Consider the following 23,889-nt stretch of genomic DNA (forward strand, 5'->3'; position numbering starts at 1 on the left):
ATTTATCAGGGTGTTTTGTACAACAAGAGCTGGAGGGCCTAATGGATCATCCTGATTTATGGAGTGTTTTCTCAAGCAGGGGGTGCCCTATTCCTTTACTCTTTGGGGGAGCTGGAGGACCCTCTCTTCTAGCTACCTACTAAACACGCTCCTAGCATTTCCAAATGGTTGCACTGAGTGGCACTGCATTCATCCTGCCTACTCTGATAAAATGTACACACCTGATTTGGGAAAAAACTTTCAATTGTGGAAAAAACGTGATGATTTGCTTCCAAAAATTGCAATATATATACTATATATAAAATGATGAGAATCATCACCCCAACGTTTCGGAACACAGTCCTTTGTCAAGGGGACTTGACAAAGGACTGTGTTCCGAAACGTTGGGGTTCTCTCAATCCACACGTGTCTGCTTTTTCTATTTATTACATTTTGTCCAACTGGTGGAATGTCTATTTGCACTCATAGACACTCAGCACTCAAGAAGACTAACTGGAAGGTCAGTTAGGGGGAAATTTTACTTCTTTACCTTTCCAAGATATTCTGGTATCTATAGTTGCATGGCTGATACTTATGAGTTAAGGTGGGGCTGAGATCAAATATTAAACCTTGATTGGCATATTGAAGATGGCATGTCCCAAAAACACTGCTTTAGACTGAACACAAATGATGACCGATTCACAAAGAAAAAGAAAAATAGTGTGTTACTGTGACTAAAGAATCTATTAATACCCACCTGGGATCATCACTGTATTGCACCAAGCCAAAGCGCACTCCTTCCCTGCTGACAACATTTATAAAGGGAATGGTCAACCCTTCCATAAAGGACTTGATCATTCGAAAGTTTGCCCGACCAATGCTGGAGGATCCATCCACGATGAAGACAATATCTGAGTCGTAGACATTCTCGCACCTTGCTGCAAGTGAGAAAAAGTTGAGAATATAACTTATTTATTTAGATTTTTAAAAATGATTCCCTTATTCTCTGTAATATTAAACAGTACCTGTACTTGATCCCAACTAAGATATAATTACCCCTTTTGGGGCAGAACAGCCCTATTGGGTTTATTTCATGGTTAAATGATTCCCTTATTCTCTGTAATATTAAACAGTACCTGTACTTGATCCCAACTAAGATATAATTACCCCTTATTGGGGCAGAACAGCCCTATTGGGTTTATTTCATGGTTAAATGATTCCCTTATTCTCTGTAATATTAAACAGTACCTGTACTTGATCCCAACTAAGATATAATTACCCCTTATTGGGGGCAGAACAGTCCTATTGGGTTTATTTAATGGTTAAATGATTCCCTTTTCTCTGTAATAATAAAACAGTACCTGTACTTGATCCCAACTAAGATATAATTACCCCTTATTGGGGGCAGAACAGCCCTATTGGGTTTATTTAATGGTTAAATGATTCCCTTTTCTCTGTAATAATAAAACAGTACCTGTACTTGATCCCAACTAAGATATAATTACCCCTTATTGGGGGCAGAACAGTCCTATTGGGTTTATTTAATGGTTAAATGATTCCCTTTTCTCTGTAATAATAAAACAGTACCTGTACTTGATCCCAACTAAGATATAATTACCCCTTATTGGGGGCAGAACAGCCCTATTGGGTTTATTTAATGGTTAAATGATTCTTTTTTCTCTGTAATAATAAAACAGTACCTGTACTTGATCCCAACTAAGATATAATTACCCCTTATTGGGGCAGAACAGCCCTATTGGGTTTATTTAATGGTTAAATGATTCCCTTTTCTCTGTAATAATAAAACAGTACCTGTACTTGATCCCAACTAAGATATAATTACCCCTTATTGGGGGCAGAACAGCCCTATTGGGTTTATTTAATGGTTAAATGATTCCCTTTTCTCTGTAATAATAAAACAGTACCTGTACTTGATCCCAACTAAGATACAATTAATCCTTATTAAAGGCAAAACAATCCTATTGGGTTTAATTAATGTTTTATTGATTTTTTAGTAGACTTTTTATGGACTTTTTACGGAATACCCCTGCTTCCAAGCATTCTGGATAACAGGTCCTATACCTGTACTAGTAATTAGTGATGAACAAATTTTTTGGCGAAGCAAAAAAATGCCACAAAAAACGCTCATTCAGTTCAATGCATTTGGAGTAAGGAAAAAACCCATTGACTTCATTGTATTCGGTGAGAGAAAAAACATCCATTGACTTTAATGAATTTGTTGTGAGAAAAAAAGTAAAAAAGTTGCTTGCATAAAGAAAAGTCATGAGTTTGCTGTGAAAAAACACCTATTGATTTCAATGCAGTTTTTCAGCCGTTTTGCAAATTTTTCGTCAAAGCAAAACAGAACAGATAAGCTCATCAGGGGTGCACCAAATCCAAGGTTTCTGTTTGGGATTCGACTGAATCCAAGCTTTTTCCATCACGATTTGGATTTGTCCAAATCCAAACCCCTAAAACCACATGACTCATTGTCACGCAAGTAAATGGCTATGCTCACACCTCTTTTTACCCCTTACTTACCCTAACTCTGGCTGAATCATTCATAAAAGATTCAGGATTCGGTGCATCCTTACTATTATTCCATTATGATGAAGAGATGTCATCAATGCATCTACCAAGTTGTTATATACTTAACCTTAGAACAGTGGTTCTCAACCTTCCTAATGCCGTGGCCCTTTAATAGGGTGACCCCCAACAATAAAATTATTCCTAAGACCATCGGAAATATGGTCTTAGGCGACCCCTGTGAGAGGGTTGTTGGACCCCCAAAGGGGTCCCGACTAGTAATGAGCTAATCTGTCCCATTTGATTCGCCGAAAAAATTGTGAATCTTTCAAAAGATCCGCAAAACGGCGAAAATGTTGCACGGCAAAAAAATTGTCACCCGCGACTGTTCTTTTGATGCCCGCGACTATCCTTTTGACGCCTACGACTATTGTTGTGACAATTTTTGCACGCGTGCCTATTCTTTTGACGCCCGCGACTACTCTTGCGACAATTTTTGGACGCGCAGTGAATTTTTCTGCAGCAAATTTTTTCATCCGTTTCGCAAAACAATCTGCCAATGGCGAAACGCAGAAATACGCCGCAAATCCATGCTTGGCGAAACATTTCGCCCATCACTAGTCCCGATCCACAGGTTGAGATCCACTGCCTTAGACAGTGGGTAGGAATAGTGCACTCTGTTTAATATTAGTGATGAACAAAAATTTGCTGAGCAAGGAAAAAGTTGTGTCAACGAAAGGTTGTGGTTGTGCAAAAGAATTTGCAGTCACAACGAAAAAGCCGCGTCAAATAAGTCACAGTCATGTCAAAAAAGTTGCACTCAGCATAAAAGTCACGCAGCAGCCACGTTTTGCTAATTTTTTGCCGTTCACTCACAGATTCGCTCATCACTATTTAATACGTGTAAAGTAAAAAAAAAATTCTGAATTAAGGAAACCATCTGAGACTTGAGAATACCCATAAAATACTAATTCAATACTGAATATCCAGTTTACACATCGGCACCCCTGGCTTGGACTGCTATAAATATAAATCTGGCTGAGATAAAGCCCAGTACTGTGACACTTACTCTGGAATGTGACCAATGAAGCTGTTAGCACTAATCCTACATTTAACATTTTGGCAGCTGGAAACAATGTCCAATTAATTCCACTGGAACTTTTCATTTGTAAAATATCACATCGGCGGGGGGAATCTTATTCACCAGTGCTGGAAATTACATTTGAGTCAAGTGGGAAGTTGTTTCTTAAGTTACATTTTCCCTCAAATCTATTTATTTTCTGAGCTCTTACAGCTGATGTGCCTGGCATGTCTTTCAGTTGCCGTGCCAAAAAGTTATTGTAGTGGAAACTAAAATCAATCACTGTCACTTGCAGTACCAATTTTCACCTGTAAAGTAGGGAGGTGACTTGTTTCAATAAACTGGAGGTGAAGGCACAACAAATGAAACGATCAGTGTTCGGTATTGAAATAACTTCTAAATGAAGCATCTTCCTTTTCTTAATCAGCCAGAAGACCGGGCAGACTTGATTGCCCACCCTATGAAGACGAGGGAAAGAAACCTTGGGAATGTCAGAAAAAAAGTGATTGTTAAAGCAGATTTTGCAGGAGCCAGAGCACCAGAGGATCTCCTGGTCAGCGTTTTAATAAATGGGCAAAAGGGGCATTTGCCCAGGGTTCACCAGGATAGGGCACCCACTAGCACACCTTTCATCTGGAATAACTTTTGGCAGAAGCATCCTCCAGAAATGGAGACTCCTCATTTGAATCATCTCTACAGTATGGTTCTCTGGATTTCTTTATACTTGTGGCATCACCATTTTGTAATTTTTCTGCTTCCATGGCTGTTTGTTCAGGGCGGCACACCTGGGGACCATGTCTTCTTAAGTAAGTGCAGATCATTTCTTCTCTACCTGCGTTGCTATAATGAACTTCAAGTGCTTGAGAGTTATTCTATCACAAATTTCTTGGAACAGTGGGGCCCACCAATGAAATTTTGCCCAGGGTCGACTGGTATCTTAAAGTGGCCCTGCTCCTGGTGGGCCCCAGCCAAGGTCAATTGACATCAACCCTTTCTTATTTGCACCTGGAGTCAATGTGACACCTATTACACTTATTGTAATGGTTGTGAGAGTGGGCACTCATTGTCAGGTTCTATGGGCCATAGGAGGCTGAATCAGACAGCAATCTAAACTTACTAAGAGCATGTCTATGGGGGATAATGGCATGGAGGTCTGAGGAAAATACATAGTAGACAATGATCATCTCTGGACAAACATCATAGGCCATAGGATCATGGTAGAATAGTATTCCATTCTTTAAAAAGAGCTCTAGAATTTATATTAACAAATAATCAAATTCTTTGGGATAATGAAGTAAAACACTTAATGAAATATCAGCATTCAATGATGCACTAGGATATTCAAAACTAACTGCTGATTTTCATGGTTTTATTGGACCAGGAAACCATGTGGGCTACACTACTGCTCATTTATCTCATTTATATAGTTTAGGTCAAGGGAATTTCCATTCATACTACCAATGGAAAATGTTTCATTCAGATGTCAGTAGCTTTTATTTATTGTGACCTTACAGCAGAGTCAGGGTTAATTTCGGGTGCATAAGAAGCCTGGGGTAAGATAGTAAGTAAGATAGTAAGTACTGACGGCCAGATGACCGGATTTATCTGCACTGTACAAACATCACTCAGTAGGGCTGTCAGCCTATGTCATATCTGGAGCAGCAATCATCCAAGAAAGCTCTTTAGTCATAGCCATCATTCTATTTAATTGAGATTGTTTGTCTCTTGGAATAGGAAGGTGCTTCCTACTCTGCAGTCAACTTGTCACTTACAGCTGAACTCATATTTTGGCTACAAAATACAATAATAAATATGGCTGCACACTGACATTCTTGGAAAGATGATTCCTGCACAGATCATATTACTTAAAATATGTAAAAGTCCTTATCTAACTTTGTTACTTTTGTTATTTCCTTGATTGCAGAAAATTTAATATGTGAGTAAAGGAAAGTGTTGTGATATACAGAAAATCGGGTTAGTGAGCAGAGAATAGTCATGTGATGTTTCCTTGGTCAGTTATAAGCAGAGCAACATTACACAACTTTTCTTTTCTCACTAATTCAATTTTCTACTGACTGGGTCCAGTTAGGCAACATGAACAGAAGGTGGCGCTGTTGTTGTTTCAAGTTCTTTATATGAGTAGGGTAAAAACAAATAAATGTAAAGTGTAAATGTTCTCAGTACAGCACCCTGAGCAATTATACGTTAGTTTGTTTTGAGTGTTTACTTTGCCTTTAAGATGGCTATATACTTGATTTATAAGTAGGGTTTGCTTTCACTTTATTGTTCTCTAAATGTTCAGTTAAACAAACTGGCATTAGTAATGAGCGAATTCTTTCGCCAGGCATGGATTCACAGCAAATTTCTGTGTTTCGCCATTGGTGAATTGTTTTGTGAAACTTCCGTGAAAATTTGCAGCAGAAAAATTCACCGCGCGGAAATTTTCTGTCGCACGTCAAATTGGGCGCGGCCACTTAAATTCGGGCGCGGTCACGTAAAAAAGGGCCCGGCCGTGTCAAACTGGGCGCAGTCGCGTCAAATTTGGGCACGGTCGCATCAAAAAGTGCAGGTGACACAAAAAATAGATGCGGACGACAAAAAAAACGTGTTTCATGACGTTTTCGCTATTCTTGCCATTTCGCGAATTTTATGGCGAAGCGAAACGGGACAGATTCGCTCATCACTAACTGGCATAGGATATTCAGGACTGGGATCCCTATTCATGTCAGTGGCAGCAGCCAAGACTGCTTTATATTGATACTATAGGGTTCATAAATGTCCGCGAGTGCAGTGGGCGCTTTTTCCAGCAGTGAGTTATGCCTAAAACCACTTCCATTACAGGTACTTGCATTAAAATCCGCTCTTCACAATCCCGTATAGTTACGCTTAGTGCTGCTAAGTCCTTCTTGCCTTCCGTTCTGAATCAGGCCCTGTTGCACCTATTGGCACAGGGAAACCCTGGAGCTTCCAGGCCAGGCAGTAGCTTCAGGGTTGCGTCTATTTTGGCAAATCACATGTGGTAGAAGCAGCACAATTGTATCAAGAGAATCACCCGTTTATGTCTGCAATGAAATCAAAATTGCGGGGGGAAAAACCATGGTGATTGTGTTTAAAATTGCACTTTTCTCACTGTGTCTAGGTAAGTGGATGTGGCCTTATTACTTCTAAAATAATTGGATTCCAGACATATTTCTGCTAAGTGGTGAGTCCGGGGGTGGGACTGCCCCTACTGCACAGACAGGAAAGGTGCAACATCCTATCTGCCAAAGGGTACAGTCTGTGCAACAGAATTAATTGTTCCTCTAGCGCACTACAGAACAGAAAGCATTCCCTGCATGGATAGTGTCAAATCTTTGGATTGCTTACAAGGTATTTCCCCTTATCACAATATTATCATATTATAATAAAACAATATTATCTTCAAATAACTGTGCAACCAATTTGTATTTTCTTTTTAAATCAGAAATGCAATTAATGTGCGTACCAATCAACCCACAGCATGTAACTCTGCAATGAATGGAAAACAATTCAGGTATATGAACTGCTACCACAGCTATTTAGATGCCACTTACACCACAGCCCTAAAAGCTATCCACTCAAGGTAAATACTGGCACGACTTTAATCAGTTTAATCTGAAGAGACCTTCATTGCTATTGATTAAACTGTAATCCTTCAATGACTTGCCCGTGGGCATTGGTTCGGTGCCGTAAATAAAAAAGTGCCCTTGAGTAGTGCTTGTACCGAGCGCGGAGACGTGGACGTATTTGCACAGATGACTCATATCCCCTGGAAGGCGCATTTTCTAGTGAAAGTAAACTTGACAAGGTCGTTCTGTATTTCATAACTCAAATCTTCCAGATCCCCTGAAGGAGAAATGTTACACTCCATGCAAAAACTAAAGGTAAATGCTTGGCCTATGGTCTGAATGATTATGCAGGCTTACTTGCTTGCCTCCAGTAGACTGTAATATGCCATGTATTGCATTTACACCACCCAGCACTGCCCATGGGCCCATGCCTAATACCAACACCTACCCTGGGACAAGTACATGGGAAATTAAGGCTGCCCCTTAGCTGTACTTACTAACCATAGACCTATACAATAACTACAACGCACTGTTGGAAGGAAAAGGTCGTAGCGACTTTATTCAGCAACAACCATATCCAAACTACCAGAAGTGAATATCTCTTTAACTTTTAATAACTGTAAGCTTATAGCTCAACCAGCAAGGATCCAGCCCACCTCTGTAGAACCCCAGCAGGTAGCCACTACCATACCAAGATCTGCCCCTTGGTGCCTAGGTCAAGAGCTTGATGGGAAAAAATACCCTCCACAGTACAATATCACTGTGACAACTTCCAAAACAATTTTTTTAATGTATATAAATTGGGTGGGTAGGTGAATCTTCAGAGGTTGTTCACCCCTCATTTCCACACCACAGGGGGATCTGTGAGGTACAGCCCTATTTACAGGGCCGGATTTCACTTCTGGGCACTCAGAGGTCCCCCCCATGCGCATGTGCAAACGCTCGCCCCCCCCCCCAGTGCTCATGCGCGAACAACACCCCCTCCTTCCCCCCCGCAGCCGTGAGTGCGCATGCGCTCTTTTAAACTCCCATACGGAGCAGTGGGGAGAGGTCCTGACTGCTCCGTATGGGAGCCAAATTTAAAAATTTTCTTGTGGCGGGGCGGCATGCCACCCCTAAACTTCTGCTGCCCTAGGCCCGGGCCTTTGTGGCCTCTCCACAAATCCGGGCCTGCCTATTTATACTCCAGCTGCACAACCTTTGGCCAATTAGCATCATGGGGGGGGGCTTGAAACCACTGGCCAATCAAATGTTGCTGCTAAGCAGCTGGTCAGCTGTTTTCTGCAATAGGCAGCCAACCTCCCCATGGTGCCTTATAGCTGCCAATACTTTAGCTCTAGCCAGGGGTTCTGATCGAGCTCTGATCATAACCACACCCAGTTTATCACATGAAAACTCTATTAAAGTCTATGGAAAAAAACTGGAACTGAATTCTGACTGAACTGAATCTGGCCTGAAGCTCAATGAATCACTAGAGCTAATTATACCGTGACCTACAGAGATGGGGCTGAACGTGCCTGAAAAATTGTACAGCGCTGTATTATAGGGAATTATGGTGCAATGGGAGAATAAGAGCAAATAACCAGTTGCAGGGGCCAGGCATTACCTTGTTGCGCTGAGCTTCTTTCCGGATAAAATGCTAATGAATGTAGTGCCACCAACAGGGCAGTGAACCCTCTCATCTTCTGAGCCTAGAACAAAAAAAAGGGAACTTTAGTTGTCTAATTAAAGTTCAGATTAATTGATTAATTGATATATTTTCGTATTCCGGCCATTGCACAACAGAACATACCCTTGTTAAGTAAATTCACAAAATATAGGCTCCCCTGGATTACATGAATTTAATGATTCCTATGGTGAGTTAAGAATGTTTTACCCACATTATATTAGGCACCTATAGAGTGTTATTATTTATACAGGTTGTTATTCAGAATGCTCGGGACCTGGGTTTTTTTTATATAAGGGGTCTTTTGGTAATTTGGTTTTCCATATCATAAGTCTACTGAAAAAAATGATTTAAACATTTACTGCACCCCATAGAAATGTTTTACCTCCAATACTTATTTCTTAGTTAGGATCAAGTACAAGGTACTGTTTTATTATTACAGAGAAAGGGAATCATTTAACCATTAAATAAACCCAATAGGACTGTTCTGCCCCAATAAAGGGTAATTATATCTTAGTTGGGATCAAGTACAGGTACTGTTTTATTATTACAGAGAAAAGGGAATCATTTAACCATTAAATAAACCCAATAGGACTGTTCTGCCCCAATAAAGGGTAATTATATCTTAGTTGGGATCAAGTACAGGTACTGTTTTATTATTACAGAGAAAAGGGAATCATTTAACCATTAAATAAACCCAATAGGGCTGTTCTGCCCCCAATAAGGGGTAATTATATCTTAGTTGGGATCAAGTACAGGTACTGTTTTATTATTACAGAGAAAAGGGAATCATTTAACCATTAAATAAACCCAATAGGGCTGTTCTGCCCCCAATAAGGGGTAATTATATCTTAGTTGGGATCAAGTACAGGTACTGTTTTATTATTACAGAGAAAAGGGAATCATTTAACCATTAAATAAACCCAATAGGATTGTTCTGCCCCAATAAGGGGTAATTATATCTTAGTTGGGATCAAGTACAGGTACTGTTTTATTATTACAGAGAAAAGGGAATCATTTAACCATGAAATAAACCCAATAGGATTGTTCTGCCTCAATAAGGGGTAATTATATCTTAGTTGGGATCAAGTACAGGTACTGTTTTATTATTACAGAGAAAAGGGAATCATTTAACCATGAAATAAACCCAATAGGGCTGTTCTGCCCCAATAAGGGGTAATTATATCTTAGTTGGGATCATATACAAGGTACTGTTTTATTATAACAGAGAAAAAGGAAAACATTAAATTGACTTATATGCTTATAATGGAGTCTATTGGAGCCTTTCCATAATTTCTGGATAACGGATTTCCAGGTAACAGATTCCAAAACTGTAGGGCATTTATCAAAGGGGGGAAAGACTTTGCTCTATTGCTGCTTCTGGGCAGTCAATTTTGGGGCCAATCTGAGTTGGCATACTCCATGTATCTATTTTCGTAATTTCTCAGTCTTATCTATTCATTATTACTGTATTATGAAAAATTATTTACTAATGCAGCGCTAAGTGCAAAGTGCAGTGTTGTCTGTACATGTTTTATGTAATTTCTGGAGCACAGCATTAAAATGGCATTAGCGTGTGATTCTATTGGCACATCTGTTGCGCCTGTTGATGCAGTCCACTGTGGCAACTGAGGAATTACCCCCACACTCATGGATCTATGGGTAAGATTCCATAGACCAGACCCAGTGGATGCATTGTCACTTAGCACAAATATATAGAAGTTCAAGGAGAATGTTTAATGAATGGTGTCAATAACACAACATGAGTATGGCGGCACTTGCGGTTGTGTATGTTAATGAGTCTTTTGTTCTTCAGCGGTTAAGGGACAGCATTTCCTTGCAGACAGCTGGTTTTACTTTACTAAGCCATCAAACAAGGCAGTCTCTGACTGCTGAAAAGAAATAGGAAAAAGTCCAAGTGAAACAATGGCTTCAAGATCCCATTGTAAAGCGACCTTCAAAAAAGATCTCCTTCTATACCATGATAAAACATTAGTGGAGTTGCTGAATGGAGGCTCTTTCTATAAAAAGAACATTAATTGCTGTGGGATGCTGGACATTCCCACAAAATGTATTAATACCTGTCAACCAAATCGTTTGCTTCAAAATTTTATCTTTCAGTCTCTTTTTTATCTGCCTTCTAAGTAAAAAATGCAAGTCCTCTAGCTGTTCCTAGAAATCTCATGACCTGTGCTCTCATAAAAATGTCTCCTGTCAAATTAGCGTTCTGTACAGTTCCTATCTTGCCCTTGGATCTAAAGCATCACCAGATTGTTTTACACCCATCGTTCAGCCCCCGTCATACAGTTGGCCAGTGATTTCAAATATAAATAGGTATAAGTCAATAAATACTATCAATGAAATGCATCAAGTGACACTTGGTTCTTCAAGCATGATGGTAAAAGAATTAATCTTAGCAGGAAAACATCTGGTAGAGTTTGAGAAGAGTGAATTCTAGACAATGTGGTCCTGCAATGGGGCTACAACCTAGGAACGTCTTCCATCTTTAGTTGGTCAGATGTTGAGTCTGTACTTCAGCAGCAGCTGGGGTATCCAGGGTTGGACATATGGTATTAGGTATGATATAAATATACTTTATTACAGATGAAACAATATGTCATTTATAATTTTGCAAGGACATCTTCTGGCTAATGGAACCCAATGAGGCCTGGGTGCCCAGGGCAGAGAAAATATAACATTTTCCCAGCCCTGGGCACCCAGGCCTCAATGGGTCCCCTTAGCCAGAAGATGCCCTTTGAGAAACCATCATATAGGTGGGTTATTAGCTGCAAGGCTATCTAATATATCAGCCCATTGGTAAATATCTAGTTGATAGAACTTTATAGTAGATGAGAGAGATTGCTGGCTTTCCTACTATAGAAGGAAGCCTAGAAATGTGAACCCCTGCCAACATGTTGGGCCTTAATAATGTGTAAACAGACAAGTCTGGACAGTTAATCTGATTTGGCGGATATATCAAAAGAATAATGCTGAGTGAACATACCCCCCTATTTGTTTTTAGTCAGTTTACTACAATCAACTAGTTAGGTATTGCCTTTTCAATCATAACTAGAAGTTTCCCTTTTCATACGCTGTGCATCAGTAAGGAGTGCTATGGGGCCCTGATGCAGCTGTGGGGTCTGTTATCTCTGTTGCCCCTTACTTGCACTTCCATTTGATTTCCTTGCAGTTTGGGCAGAGCTTACTGATATAAGGCTAATGTTGGAGGTGCTGGTTCTCTCTCTCATTTCATTACCGCTAAATGGTGGAGAGATGTACATTAAATTCCTGGGCCCCCTTAAATCGATAGGGTCTGGTTTCTCTACAGGATGTGCCTGGGTTCAAGCCTTCAGCACAAAGCACAAACAGATTGTGACTCTAACTAGCCCCTAGCAACTTCATGGACTTGACTCAATACGATTTGCTGCCTGAATAGTTCCTATTCTTTCTGAGCTTCTGGGTGAGGGCACAAACTTGACTCTTCTGTGAATCTGAACCTGTGCATAAATCATCAGTACTCCTGCCCTGCATGGCCTAAGGTTGATCAGTCAGTGTTTCATGAGTTCACATTGAAAAATTGCTTGGTTTTAATTCATTCATTTGGCTATTTGGCTTTTCATCACAAAAGACTGATATATGATAGAGGACTATTTGAATGTGCCCATAATGTCAGGTTCAACCCATTAGCAGAAGCACTTGGAGTGTATTTGTCTATTAAAGGGGAACTCCACCCAACTTAAGCTTTTTTGAAAAGCAAACATAATTTCAAGCAACTTTGCAATATATATAATTTAAAAAAAATGCAGCCTTTTCATGATTTTTTATATAATAATATGGTTCGGACCAGTTCCCTAAGCCCCGCCCCCTGTTCCCCTGCTGATCTGGCTGACGACTTTGAGACTCAAATAAAATGTAACAGTAGTCGCCTGTCCTCAGCCTGCCTTCAGCCTGCATCCTCCCAATCCCACAATTCCTTGCACACGTGATGTCAATAAGCAAAGGAACATCACAGTGCAATGCATTGTGGGTTATGTAGTTCCTGCATGCTGTCTGTAAGCTGTGGAGAAGTTGTTACAATTTATAACCTCAATGGTTTACTCCCTCCTCCCCTGCCAGGATTCAAATGATACAGAAAGAGAAGAACTGTTTTGCAGCTGGATTTCAGCATATAAAATGGTATTTATTCCTACTTTTTGAAGGAACAGATTACAGTGTATATAGGGGTTTATTAGGGGTTTCTGTGTTGTGGGGACTCTTTAACAAAATTTGGTCCAGAAGCCGGAGTTCCCTAAGTTGTTCCTTGTACACACTATGTGCAGATTGGATAAGCAAGAGTTAAGTCACAAACCAGGCATATTGGGAACACAACAATGGGCATGAGCTCTAAATAAAACAGTATCAAGAACCAACAAAGATGGTGTACTATGTAAAGGTACAAGATGGGGAAGGTCTAGACTAGAGGGCTAGGGAGCAAGTTGTTCATGCCACACATTGGCACTCATAGTTGCATGCACTGTGCTACCATTGATAGGGCTGCAAAGAACAGACTTTAATCACTGATCACCATGAATAATTGATAGAATGGGTCCAAACTTCATAACTGAGGTGCACCAGAAGAGAGGGAAGTGAAACTAAGGTACAGCAGACCCTGCGTTCCGGGCCCCCCTGCTGCCCAACCGTGGGGTCTGCTGTATATATAGTTACACCACTGTGCACCAGGCCCACCACCAAGGGCGCCTGCCTGGACACCCTCAGCTGCAGATGAGCTGGTTGGGAAGAGGAAGGGAGGCCATGGTGCAAGGGGGGCCCTGGTGCAAATCTAGCACCCAGGCCTGTGATGCGCTCATTACATTACTATATCTATGTGCTGATAAGAATGCCGATAGGGAGCGTTTGCGTGTGACTGTGATAGGGAATGTAGCTTGTAAACTTCATCAGGGCAGGGACTGAGGTGAATAGTCATAAATGTGTCGGCGCTATATAAAGACCAGATAATAAATAAAAGAATAAATGCAATGTGCTTCTGTCTGTTCCGCTACAGATAAACACACCATGTGGCAGACACAGAGCAAAGCGCACACATGTGCATGCCTTCCGCTACGCAAGGAAGAACTATTCCAGCTGACAGCAGGCCAACACAAGGATGTCATTCTCATCATGGTAACGGGCATATGCCGGAAACTTGGGGGATTTTCTGTGCAGTTTAAGGGGGAGTGATGGGCAGAGAGGAGATGTGGGAAACGTGTCAGTTAAGTCTTCACTAGAGCAAGTAATGAGCCCACAAAACTCAACATGTAGTCAAGCAGTGGGACACAAGGCCTTCCAACCACTTTCCTTGTGTTTTATTGCACGTATAATACTTAATAAATGGAAATGGGCAGAACCAGAACACCAGGGCTGCAAAGCAGCAGTGCTAATCACTGAGCCACGGAAGCCTCTATGTAGCTTATGGAGACAATTACATAAACTAAGGTTGTCCAACCTGCAACCCTCCAGCTTTTAATCTGCAACTCACAATTACCCCTGGCAGCCTCTGAATGATGTATATTGGTGATGTGCAGGGCAAATGTTTTTCGACCTGGCCCTTACCCAACCTGTGCCCGACCCAGCCCACCATGCTGGTTTATGTACCCACGCTCATTCCGCCCCTTCTCTTCTCATCATTGGAGGGGGGTGGGGTGACCATAAATATATAAACAAGCATCCTCCTATCAGTAGTGGGGTTGGAACAGAGTGGAGAGTTCAGGGAGTGCAAAAAGGGTCCACAACCTGCCCATGACCCACCTCTGGGGGCGATTAAGAAGCCAAAACCCATGCATCCACGGATGTATATAATGAAAATATTATTACATACATATAAAATATTCTCTGTATTTTTATCTTAGTTTTTATGATTATGAAAGCAAGTTGCATAGGATATTGACCCTATGCTGCTGATCACGGATTTATAGCATCTTTGTATTAAATATAGCTGGAGAAAAAAAATTCAAGTGCAAGTACTTTAGGTTAAATTTCCTTCAATGATGGAGTCCTCAATACATTGCACCTCAGGTGCACATTAGCCAATAAAATTGCTGGGCTCAGCCTCTAGTGAATTGGGCTGTTTGTACATAGACGTTCATGCATGTATCGCGTCTTTATCTATATTTAGCAGACAAACAGTTATTCCTGTATCAGAGAGATTTACATGAATCCTGCCATGTTTTTTGCAATCATGAAAGATGAAATAATAATATATTTAATCATTTTTTTCAGCTCCGCTGTGACAGCTGTACAGTGAGATTACTAAACAAATACCAGAGTGATTCCTCCCCGGCAGCAGAGCTAGACATCTGTTAGCCAAGCAAATCTAACCTTGCTGGGTGGGTGTGCCTCGCACAATAATGTGTAACCTGAGGCACAAAGGTGGGTCACCTGCCTACAACTGCTCTACTTATTCCTGATCTCTTAGTCAGGTTTCATGTTATTCTGTATTAACTGTTAAGAAACCTTGCACAGTGTAACATGGTGTCTTTATATGGAAACCCCAAGTTTGCCCTGAGAACTCCAGGAGAACTCCACCCAAACACAACTTAAGCAACTTTTCAATATATCAATTAAAAATATGCAGCCTTTTCATGATTTTTTATATAATAATATTGTTTGGAACAGTTCCCTAAGCCCCGCCCCCTGTTCCCCTGCTGGTCTGGCTGACTACTTTGTGACTCAAATAAAATGTAACAGTAGCGCCTGTCCCCAGCCTTCAGCCTGCATCCTCCCAATCCCACAATTCCCTGCACATGAAAGGAACATCACAGTGCAATGCATTGTGGGTTATGTAGTTCCTGTATGCTGTCTGTAAGCTGTGGAGAAGTTGTTACAATTTGTAACATCAATGTTTTAGTCCCTCCTCCCCTGCCAGGATTTCAAATGCAGAAAGAGAACTGTTTTGCAGCTGGATTTCAGCAAATAAAAATGATATTTATTCATACTTTTTGAAGGAACAAATTACATTGATTGCCATATCAGGGGTGACAAAATACGAAGGGCACAGTGTGACAAAATAAGTCAACATGGCACCATCAAAGTATCTCAGCATGGGACCTTACTATGTTGCTATGACTGAAGTTCCCACTGTGTAACAAAGGTGTCAACATAGAACCATTCCATTTGCACAGAGTTACAGTGAGCCTCAGCATTGGACCCTAGGTTTGCACAGTGTAGCAAAGCCATAATGGTAAATAAATCTCCATGATATTGACAAATGTACTTCTTTTAACCTATGCACAAACCTTGCCAAGACTTGTGGGATTGATGGTGCCCGCTGCCCTATTTCTGAGGTGATTGTAGTTGTAGGTACATACAATGTTTCTTAGTATGGAACCCGTAAACTTATGTAGTGTGAAAAGGGTTCCAACATGGGACTCTAAGCTTACAATGGGTTGCAAGGTGTTTTGGGATCTTCAAGCAGAAGCATTTAAATAATGGGCCCTAAACTTGCATTGTGTAACAAGGTGTCTCAACATCCTGTAAGCATGCATAGTGTGAAAGTAAAAGTAGTGTCCATGTGAAAGCCATATAAATTGAGGTGTCTCAATATGCCCCTTGGGTACACATGTGAGGATGGCGAGGACCACTGCTGGGTTGCTGGCGGTGCTGCAGACAGGGGATGGAGGTAGTCCACATGTTGACGGTGGGGGGGAAAGGGGCCAGGAACTAGGAGTTGGCAAAAGAAGGGGTACCTGCCTGTGCCCTTCACCGTTGTTCCCTAGGCACGTGTCTCTTCTGTCTACCCCTAGTTCCAGCCCTGCCTTTAGGCTTGTACAGTGAAACAAGGCGTCTCAATATGCGACCTTTAGGCTTACACAGTGTAACAAGGCGTCTCAATATGGGACCTTTAGGGTTGCACAGTGTAACAAGGCGTCTAAATATGGGACCTTTAGGGTTGCACAGTGTAACAAGGCGTCTCAGTATGGGACCTTTAGGGTTGCACAGTGAAACAAGGCGTCTCAATATGGGACCTTTACGGTTGCACAGTGTAACAAGGCGTCTCAATATGGGACCTTTAGGGTTGCACAGTGTAACAAGGCGTCTCAATATGGGACCTTTACGGTTGCACAGTGTAACAAGGCGTCTCAATATGGGACCTTTAGGCTTGCACAGTGTAACAAGGCGTCTCAGTATGGGACCTTTAGGCTTGCACAGTGTAACAAGGCATCTCAGTATGGGACCTTTGGGGTTGCACAGTGTAACAAGGTGTCTCAATATGGGACCTTTAGGCTTGCACAGTGTAACAAGGCATCTCAGTATGGGACCTTTGGGGTTGCACAGTGTAACAAGGCGTCTCAATATGGGACCTTTAGGCTTGCACAGTGTAACAAGGTGTCTCAGTATGGGACCTTTGGGGTTGCACAGTGTAACAAGGCGTCTCAGTATGGGACCTTTAGGCTTGCACAGTGTAACAAGGTGTCTCAGTATGGGACCTTTGGGGTTGCACAGTGTAACAAGGCGTCTCAGTATGGGACCTTTAGGCTTGCACAGTGTAACAAGGTAGAAATTTTTAGTAGTCATGTCATTGATTTACCAGTTTACAGAGCTCCAGCTGTTTTTGAATCCTAACCTATCATTATAATCATTATAATTACAACCTCTTAGTGGATGATGGGAGTTATAGGTTAGCACGAGCCGGAGGGCCACATTTTATAGTTTTTTAAAGTTAAATTGGGGCTCCATACCCTTCCACTTGCCCTGTTGCTTGTGGATTTGCCTCAGACTTTGCCATTGTGTTTGGATGCTCCCAGGAATTCTCAGTCCCATTAGAAAACAAAAACAAGAAAAGATGGAATCCTTGTCCCTGACTTGCTTTGTTTCCTTAATTCTGCCACCTTTGGAATGGCTGCATTTTCACCCCAACCCCCTTCAATCCCTGGACAAGCCTGGCTGTAAAAGTTATTTTTTTTAAGTAATACTCTAAAGTCACCGAATCGTCTATTCTGTTAATTGACTTGTTAAGCTCCATTCTGATGTCTCCAGACCATTGTGGCTTATTCACAGGCTTGTTCTGGTTCATTGTAAAGGGCAATGCCAAAGCCCCGGTGCATTTAGAGCAAAGTCATTGTGTGGCTGCCAAACACAGCCCTTCCCTTTATTTATAGAAGCAGAGGCCTTCTGGCTCCTTTCCTCCCATTCTTAGCGTGGGCAGGGGGGCTTGCACTTGGGGCATCAGAGGACTAATCCTGCAGCAATTTGTGTGACAATCAACCTGCACTTTGTCTGAGTATAGTATGAATGATATGATTGTACTGTACACGGATTTCAGTTGGGGACTTGGGAAAGCAGAAATCAGAAGTAACTGAAGTCCCATCAATATACATCAAAGCCAGACAAGTAACATCCTGCAAATGGCACAGACACAGCTCTGGGGAACACATGTACCAGATTCCCCCGGATGGCTTCAAGTTCAAGAAGATGTTTGTGGCTGCCCGTAATTGAATGAAACCCCCAGAGGTGGTATTAGTGATTCCAATGAAAAGAAACAACAATGTTCCATTTTCATCACCCAGACTGTGTGGGCCCTGGTGCACAATGCTGCTGTTGGTAAAGCCATATATATTGCAATACAGGTATGGGATCCCTTATCCGGGAACCTGATATCCAGGAAGCTCCAAATTACAGAAAGCCTGTCTCCCATAGACCCCATTTTAATCAAATAATTCAGATTTTTAAAATTGATTTCCTTTGATTTTCCTTTGTGCTTTGTATTTGATCCCAACTAAGATATAATTAATCCTTACTGGATGTAAAACAATCCTATTGGGTTTAATTAATGTTTTATTGATTTCTTAGTAGACTTAAGGTATGAAGATCCAAATTACAGAAAGACCCCTTATCTGGAATACCCTTGGTCCCGAGCATTCTGGATAACAGGTCCTATAACTGTACATATATATAGTCCCTAAAAGCTGCTAGGGATCAGTAACTATGTGTAGGGCAGGGTGCAAAGTGCAAAAAACTGCTGCAATCCATCATGGTTTTTGGCATTTTGCTCCCTGCCCTTTATTAGGAATGTAGCGAACCTCAAAAAAAAAGTTCGCGAACCTGTTCGCGAACTTCCGCCGAAAATTGCGAATATTCGCGAACTTTGCGAACCCCATAGACTTCAATGGGAAGGCGAACTTTAAAAAATAGAAAAGCCATTTCTGCCCAGAAAACTGATTTTAAAGTTGTTTAAAGGGTGCCACGACCTGGACAGTGGCATGCAGGAGGGGGATCAAGGGCAAAAACCTCTGAAAAATTGACACACGCCGTTTTTCGAAATGATCGGTAATTTTGCGACTTTTTCGTATTTTCCGGCGCTTTCGTAAAGTTATCGTAAGTTTTGCGACTTTTTCGGAGCTTTCGTACCGTTATCGTAAGTTTTGCGACTTTTTCGGAGCTTTCGTAACGTTATCGTAAGTTTTGCGACTTTTTCGGATCATTCGTACCGTTATCGTAAGTTTTGCGACTTTTTCGGATCACTTGTAACGTTATCGTAAGTTTTGCGACTTTTTCGGATCATTCGTACCGTTATCGTAAGTTTTGCGACTTTTTCGGAGCTTTCGTAACGTTATCGTAAGTTTTGCGACTTTTTCGGAGCTTTCGTAACGTTATCGTAAGTTTTGCGACTTTTTCGGATCATTCGTACCGTTATCGTAAGTTTTGCCACTTTTTCGGAGCTTTCGTAACGTTATCGTAAGTTTTGCCACTTTTTCGGAGCTTTCGTAACGTTATCGTAAGTTTTGCGACTTTTTCGGATCATTCGTACCGTTATCGTAAGTTTTGCGACTTTTTCGGATCACTCGTAACGTTATCGTAAGTTTTGCGACTTTTTCGGATCATTCGTACCGTTATCGTAAGATTTTTTCGGTGCCGGCGAACCCAAATTGCGAACATCACGAAAAGTTCGCGAATTTGCGGACTTGCGAACACCCGATGTTCGCGCGAATTAGTTCGCCGGCGAACAGTTCGCTACATCTCTACCCTTTATATAAAAAACACAAGTGTAGAGACCAAAGCTCCCACTATGAATACATTGCTCCTTGCATTTGGCAGCAATGAATTCATGAAGGATGGGGGGAGGGATGTAGGGGTGGCCTTTCTCATGACATACCAGTCCCCTAACTCATTTAGAAGGGCATTTAGAAGGGCAATTTAAGGAGCACTGGTGGGCACAAGGAACAATAGGGCCCAGTACTTACCACGTGCCCAGGGCTGCATCGCACCCACCAATGCTGCACTCTACACCTCTCGCTGGATTTGTTATCTGACGCAAGGTGCAGAATGCAGCCAGACCCTGGACAGAAGTAACCTTTGCACTTACTGTATGTCCAGAGTCAAAGTAAATTAACCCTTTTGTGAGCCCTGGATTGAAATTAGAAACATACAGCACAAGTAGATTATATATTTATACACTGAAAATGGAGATATTTCAATCCAGCAGGAGAACCTCTTAAGAACCCACTACCCCACAGAGCAGTATGTGTAGGTAAGAAGAGTAGTGATAGCAGGTGGGGCAAGACTGAGACAGAGGGGCAAGATGGCATCATTAGGACAAGTTACACTTACAGGTATGGTCCTTCAGCTGCAATTAAAGCATAACTCCAAGTACCCATTGACTACCAAAGGCTCTCAAGGGATGCTTTGAGGTTTTTGTAATTAATTATTCTCCACTGAGACTTTTTTGCCTAGGGTCCTGCCTCCTCTAAGTCCTGTCTACCATGTTTCTAAAAAGTTGCAAAAAAAAATACAAAAATAAAGGTAGCTTTGATCTCATTGTATTCCCAGCAGCTTTACATATATTTCAAGCATTATTAAAAATAATCCCAATACAATGAGCGAGATATCCAGCATCTACTTATTTTGATGGCTGAGGGGTAAGATCTCAGATGATGTCCCTACTAATACACCCTTACTCAGGTATGAATGAGGTCATGTCTTAGGGCTCCTCCCCAAAGGGCTCTCCAGCAGGAACTTGGACCTTGTAACCACATTCCATGAATTTAACCCACTCCCCACCTACTGAGACATTCTCTGTGCATTAACAGTGATTATGAAGGTATGGGGTCTATTATTTGGCATGCATGGGACCTGGGGTATTCTGGATAATTTGGAACAACCCCAAATTGTTCATGTGACCATCACTAAGATCCAGCTATAACTGATGACATCACTAAGCAGCATTCATATAAATTACACAGGCTATTTGTGGTGCTTATGTATTATATATTGAATAACGCTTCCCCTGTTGTAATTTCTAAGGATATTATAAGTCACAGAGGCCTTCAACCTTGTGCTTTTATATGGTCATGGAACTCCAAGGTGACTTCTAATATCCTCATATTTTACAAGAGTTGGTACATTATGTATTAGAATACACAAGTTTCATTGAGTCATGTGACAGAAATGACATCACTAAGCACACATTATAAATGATGAGATCACTAAGCAGTGTTTATTAGGATATTATTTACAGGATATTCATAACTCTTGTGTATTATAGGTGTATAAACACATATGCATGTGTTTATTTTTATGTATGCGTTTGTTGTTCTTTCCTGCAGTAGCCTCATTGTGAATGCAGACTCCAATGAAGGCCCTGTGGCTGCACAAGCCAAACTACTACAATATGACTTACAACATATTTATGCCCATCATATCTTACATCAGCAGCAGCACAGTATCTGCCTTGTTCTCATTAGGAAATGGAATTCCCACACATGGCTTTGCAACATTAAATTTATTGGGTTGAATACCACTGCTTAAGGGGGTTGTGTGGCTGCTGAGAGTTATAATTCAACAAATGCTGGAGGGCCACGCACTGTAGCGAGCATTTTCTAAGAAAGGAGCAGTGTGTTTGAGCCCTGGGCACAGCTGCCTGACCATTGCGTTTCCCATGGAAATGTTTTAGCATTTTTCACCATCGAGCCATACATTAGGCCGGACAATAAGAGACAGGTCAACAACAAGACGTCTATGTGTCTCGACCAGACTGTCCCAGTCGGGAACAAGGGAAGCTCAGAATTTGCTGTCAGGATGAGCACAATGTTCAGTCTAACACTGAAAGGCCACATTATAACCCTACCCCCTGCAGACTCAAAGTCAAAGCAAAGTGATATATCATCACTCCCCCTTTATGCTGCTGATCTTTATCTTAGGTACCCAGGCACACCAACACAGCCACAGTAGCTCCCACACTACAGTTGCCCGATATGGCCTAATTTGTTTGGGCTGTTTGGCCAGTTTAGACCATATTGCCTCATTATGTGGCTGTCAATGGTTCCTCAAATTCCAACACACTATATTGTGATCCTTTTGGATCTGAGTGTGGCTGTCCAAACTGTCCATAGACTTTTAGCCTATGCCTCAGATCTGCATATCTGGTATCTGTCACTGTTTATATACTCATATATTATATAAAAACGAATGCTATACACATAAATAACCCATATAATTACTTTGGCAAAAGGAAGGTGCTAAAGGTCATACACCCGCTATACATTTATAGGCTGCTAATGAATGGTGTAATTAGGTGACAAAAAATACATTAACACCCCTGTTTTACATGCCTTGATTTTAAGTTTTCCCTCATTTTTTTTATACATAATGCTTTTCCCTGATTTTGCATTTTCTAAGATATTTCACCATTTTTTTCTGTTCCCCTGAAAAATGTAGAATTGGGGTTCTACTGTAGTTATACTGTCCCTATCCCTGGGAGACAGCCCAGGAAGAAGCCAACTTGCACTTTTACAGTCACTAACCCAGATAAAGACAATACTAACATCTGTCATACCATACATACATACATACAAGCCTGAGGTCCACTTTAAGCTGCATTAGATGGCAAGCTCCTGTGAGCAGATACATAAGATCCCAAGACTCTGATGGTACTTTATGGATACATAAATTATGATCCTATTCCAAATATACAGGTATGGGACCTGTTATCCAAAATGCTCAAAGATTTTCCATAATTTGGATACACCATACTTTGTCTACTAAATAGTCACTTAAGCATTAATGAAACCCAACAGGGTTATTTTGTCTCTACTAAGGATAAATCATTTTCATAGTTTGGATCAAGTACAAGGTCCTCTTTCATTATTACAGAGAAAGGTAATCATTTTTAAAAATGTACATTGTTTGATTAAAATGAAGGCTTTGGGTGATGATCTTCCTGTAATTTGGAGCTTTCTGGATAGTGGGCTTCTGGATAACAGATCCCATACCTGTACCTGCACACCAACACACCTGCAATAGTTCCCGCTGGCATTATATTCCCCTGTTCATTCAGTTTAACCAATTTTGACCACTATACCCGACCATCTGGCTGTGTAAGGCTCCTCCAAGGGGCAATTTTGAACAAAAAAAAAAATCAAGCATGAAAAGAAATAAGCCAAAGCTCACCTTGTTTGTAAGAGCATAATCCAAAGGTGTGAATCCCCTTGCCTTGTGGGATGCTGGAAAGTGAAGCTGGGTCGCTCTTGCCCTAACACGTCTATGGATCCTGCTGTGGATTTACAGTTCCTTGTGCCTTTGGAAGCTGTCACAGGACAGGAGATTATTTCTTAATGCTTTCAAGAACTATGAAAGAGAAAGATACAAACAGGGTTCCCATAAAGTCTCTTCCCAGATATTCCCCTCACTGCTTCTTCCTTGGCTTGTACTTTCTGCCGTCCCCTCTCTAGGATTTTTTTTTTTAACATGTGCCCTAAAGCCAAAAAAAAAGTTTGAGCCTGTAATTAATTCTGCAGCCCGTCCCCTGCTCCCCTCAGCCAATCAGCAGAGATTTACATTTTGGATACAACCTCTGGCCACCAGGTGAATGGATTAGGAGCTCTTTGAGACAGGAACGCTCTGCTTTAACACTTACATGAGCACTGACTTGCTGAGCTGTAAGAGCTAGAGAGAGAAGGGTTACAGACCAGGAATATCAGTGTATAATGTGTGGATTCATTTTACGTCTCCCAGGGGAAAGCAGCTTCATTTAACATGTGGTTACCCTTTTTTCCTTTTTTAGAATTGCAACGCAGCTT

At 41.3% G+C, this 23,889-nt stretch overlaps 1 protein-coding gene across 4 annotated transcripts in view; it reads right to left on the bottom strand.

Moving 5' to 3' along the window:
- The window catches only part of col7a1 (collagen type VII alpha 1 chain), a 136,309-nt gene extending 112,753 nt beyond the window's left edge, over positions 1-23,556 (bottom strand). For 3 of the 4 annotated variants that reach the window (XM_012961680.2, XM_012961681.2, XM_012961679.2), the window contains exons 1-3: positions 23,261-23,556; positions 8,780-8,864; positions 737-917 (exon numbers count right to left, since the gene is read on the bottom strand). In XM_012961680.2, coding sequence (XP_012817134.2) covers positions 737-917; positions 8,780-8,855 — 257 coding nt within the window. In that variant the 5' untranslated portion in view covers positions 8,856-8,864; positions 23,261-23,556. The remainder of the gene's footprint in view (positions 1-736; positions 918-8,779; positions 8,865-23,260) is intronic. The other variant, XM_012961678.2, reaches the window with a different exon arrangement.
- Positions 23,557-23,889: the final 333 nt, after the last annotated feature.

The sequence above is a fragment of the Xenopus tropicalis genome, chromosome 4 (assembly GCF_000004195.4).
Source record: "Xenopus tropicalis strain Nigerian chromosome 4, UCB_Xtro_10.0, whole genome shotgun sequence".
NCBI classification, from domain to species: Eukaryota; Metazoa; Chordata; class Amphibia; order Anura; family Pipidae; genus Xenopus; species Xenopus tropicalis.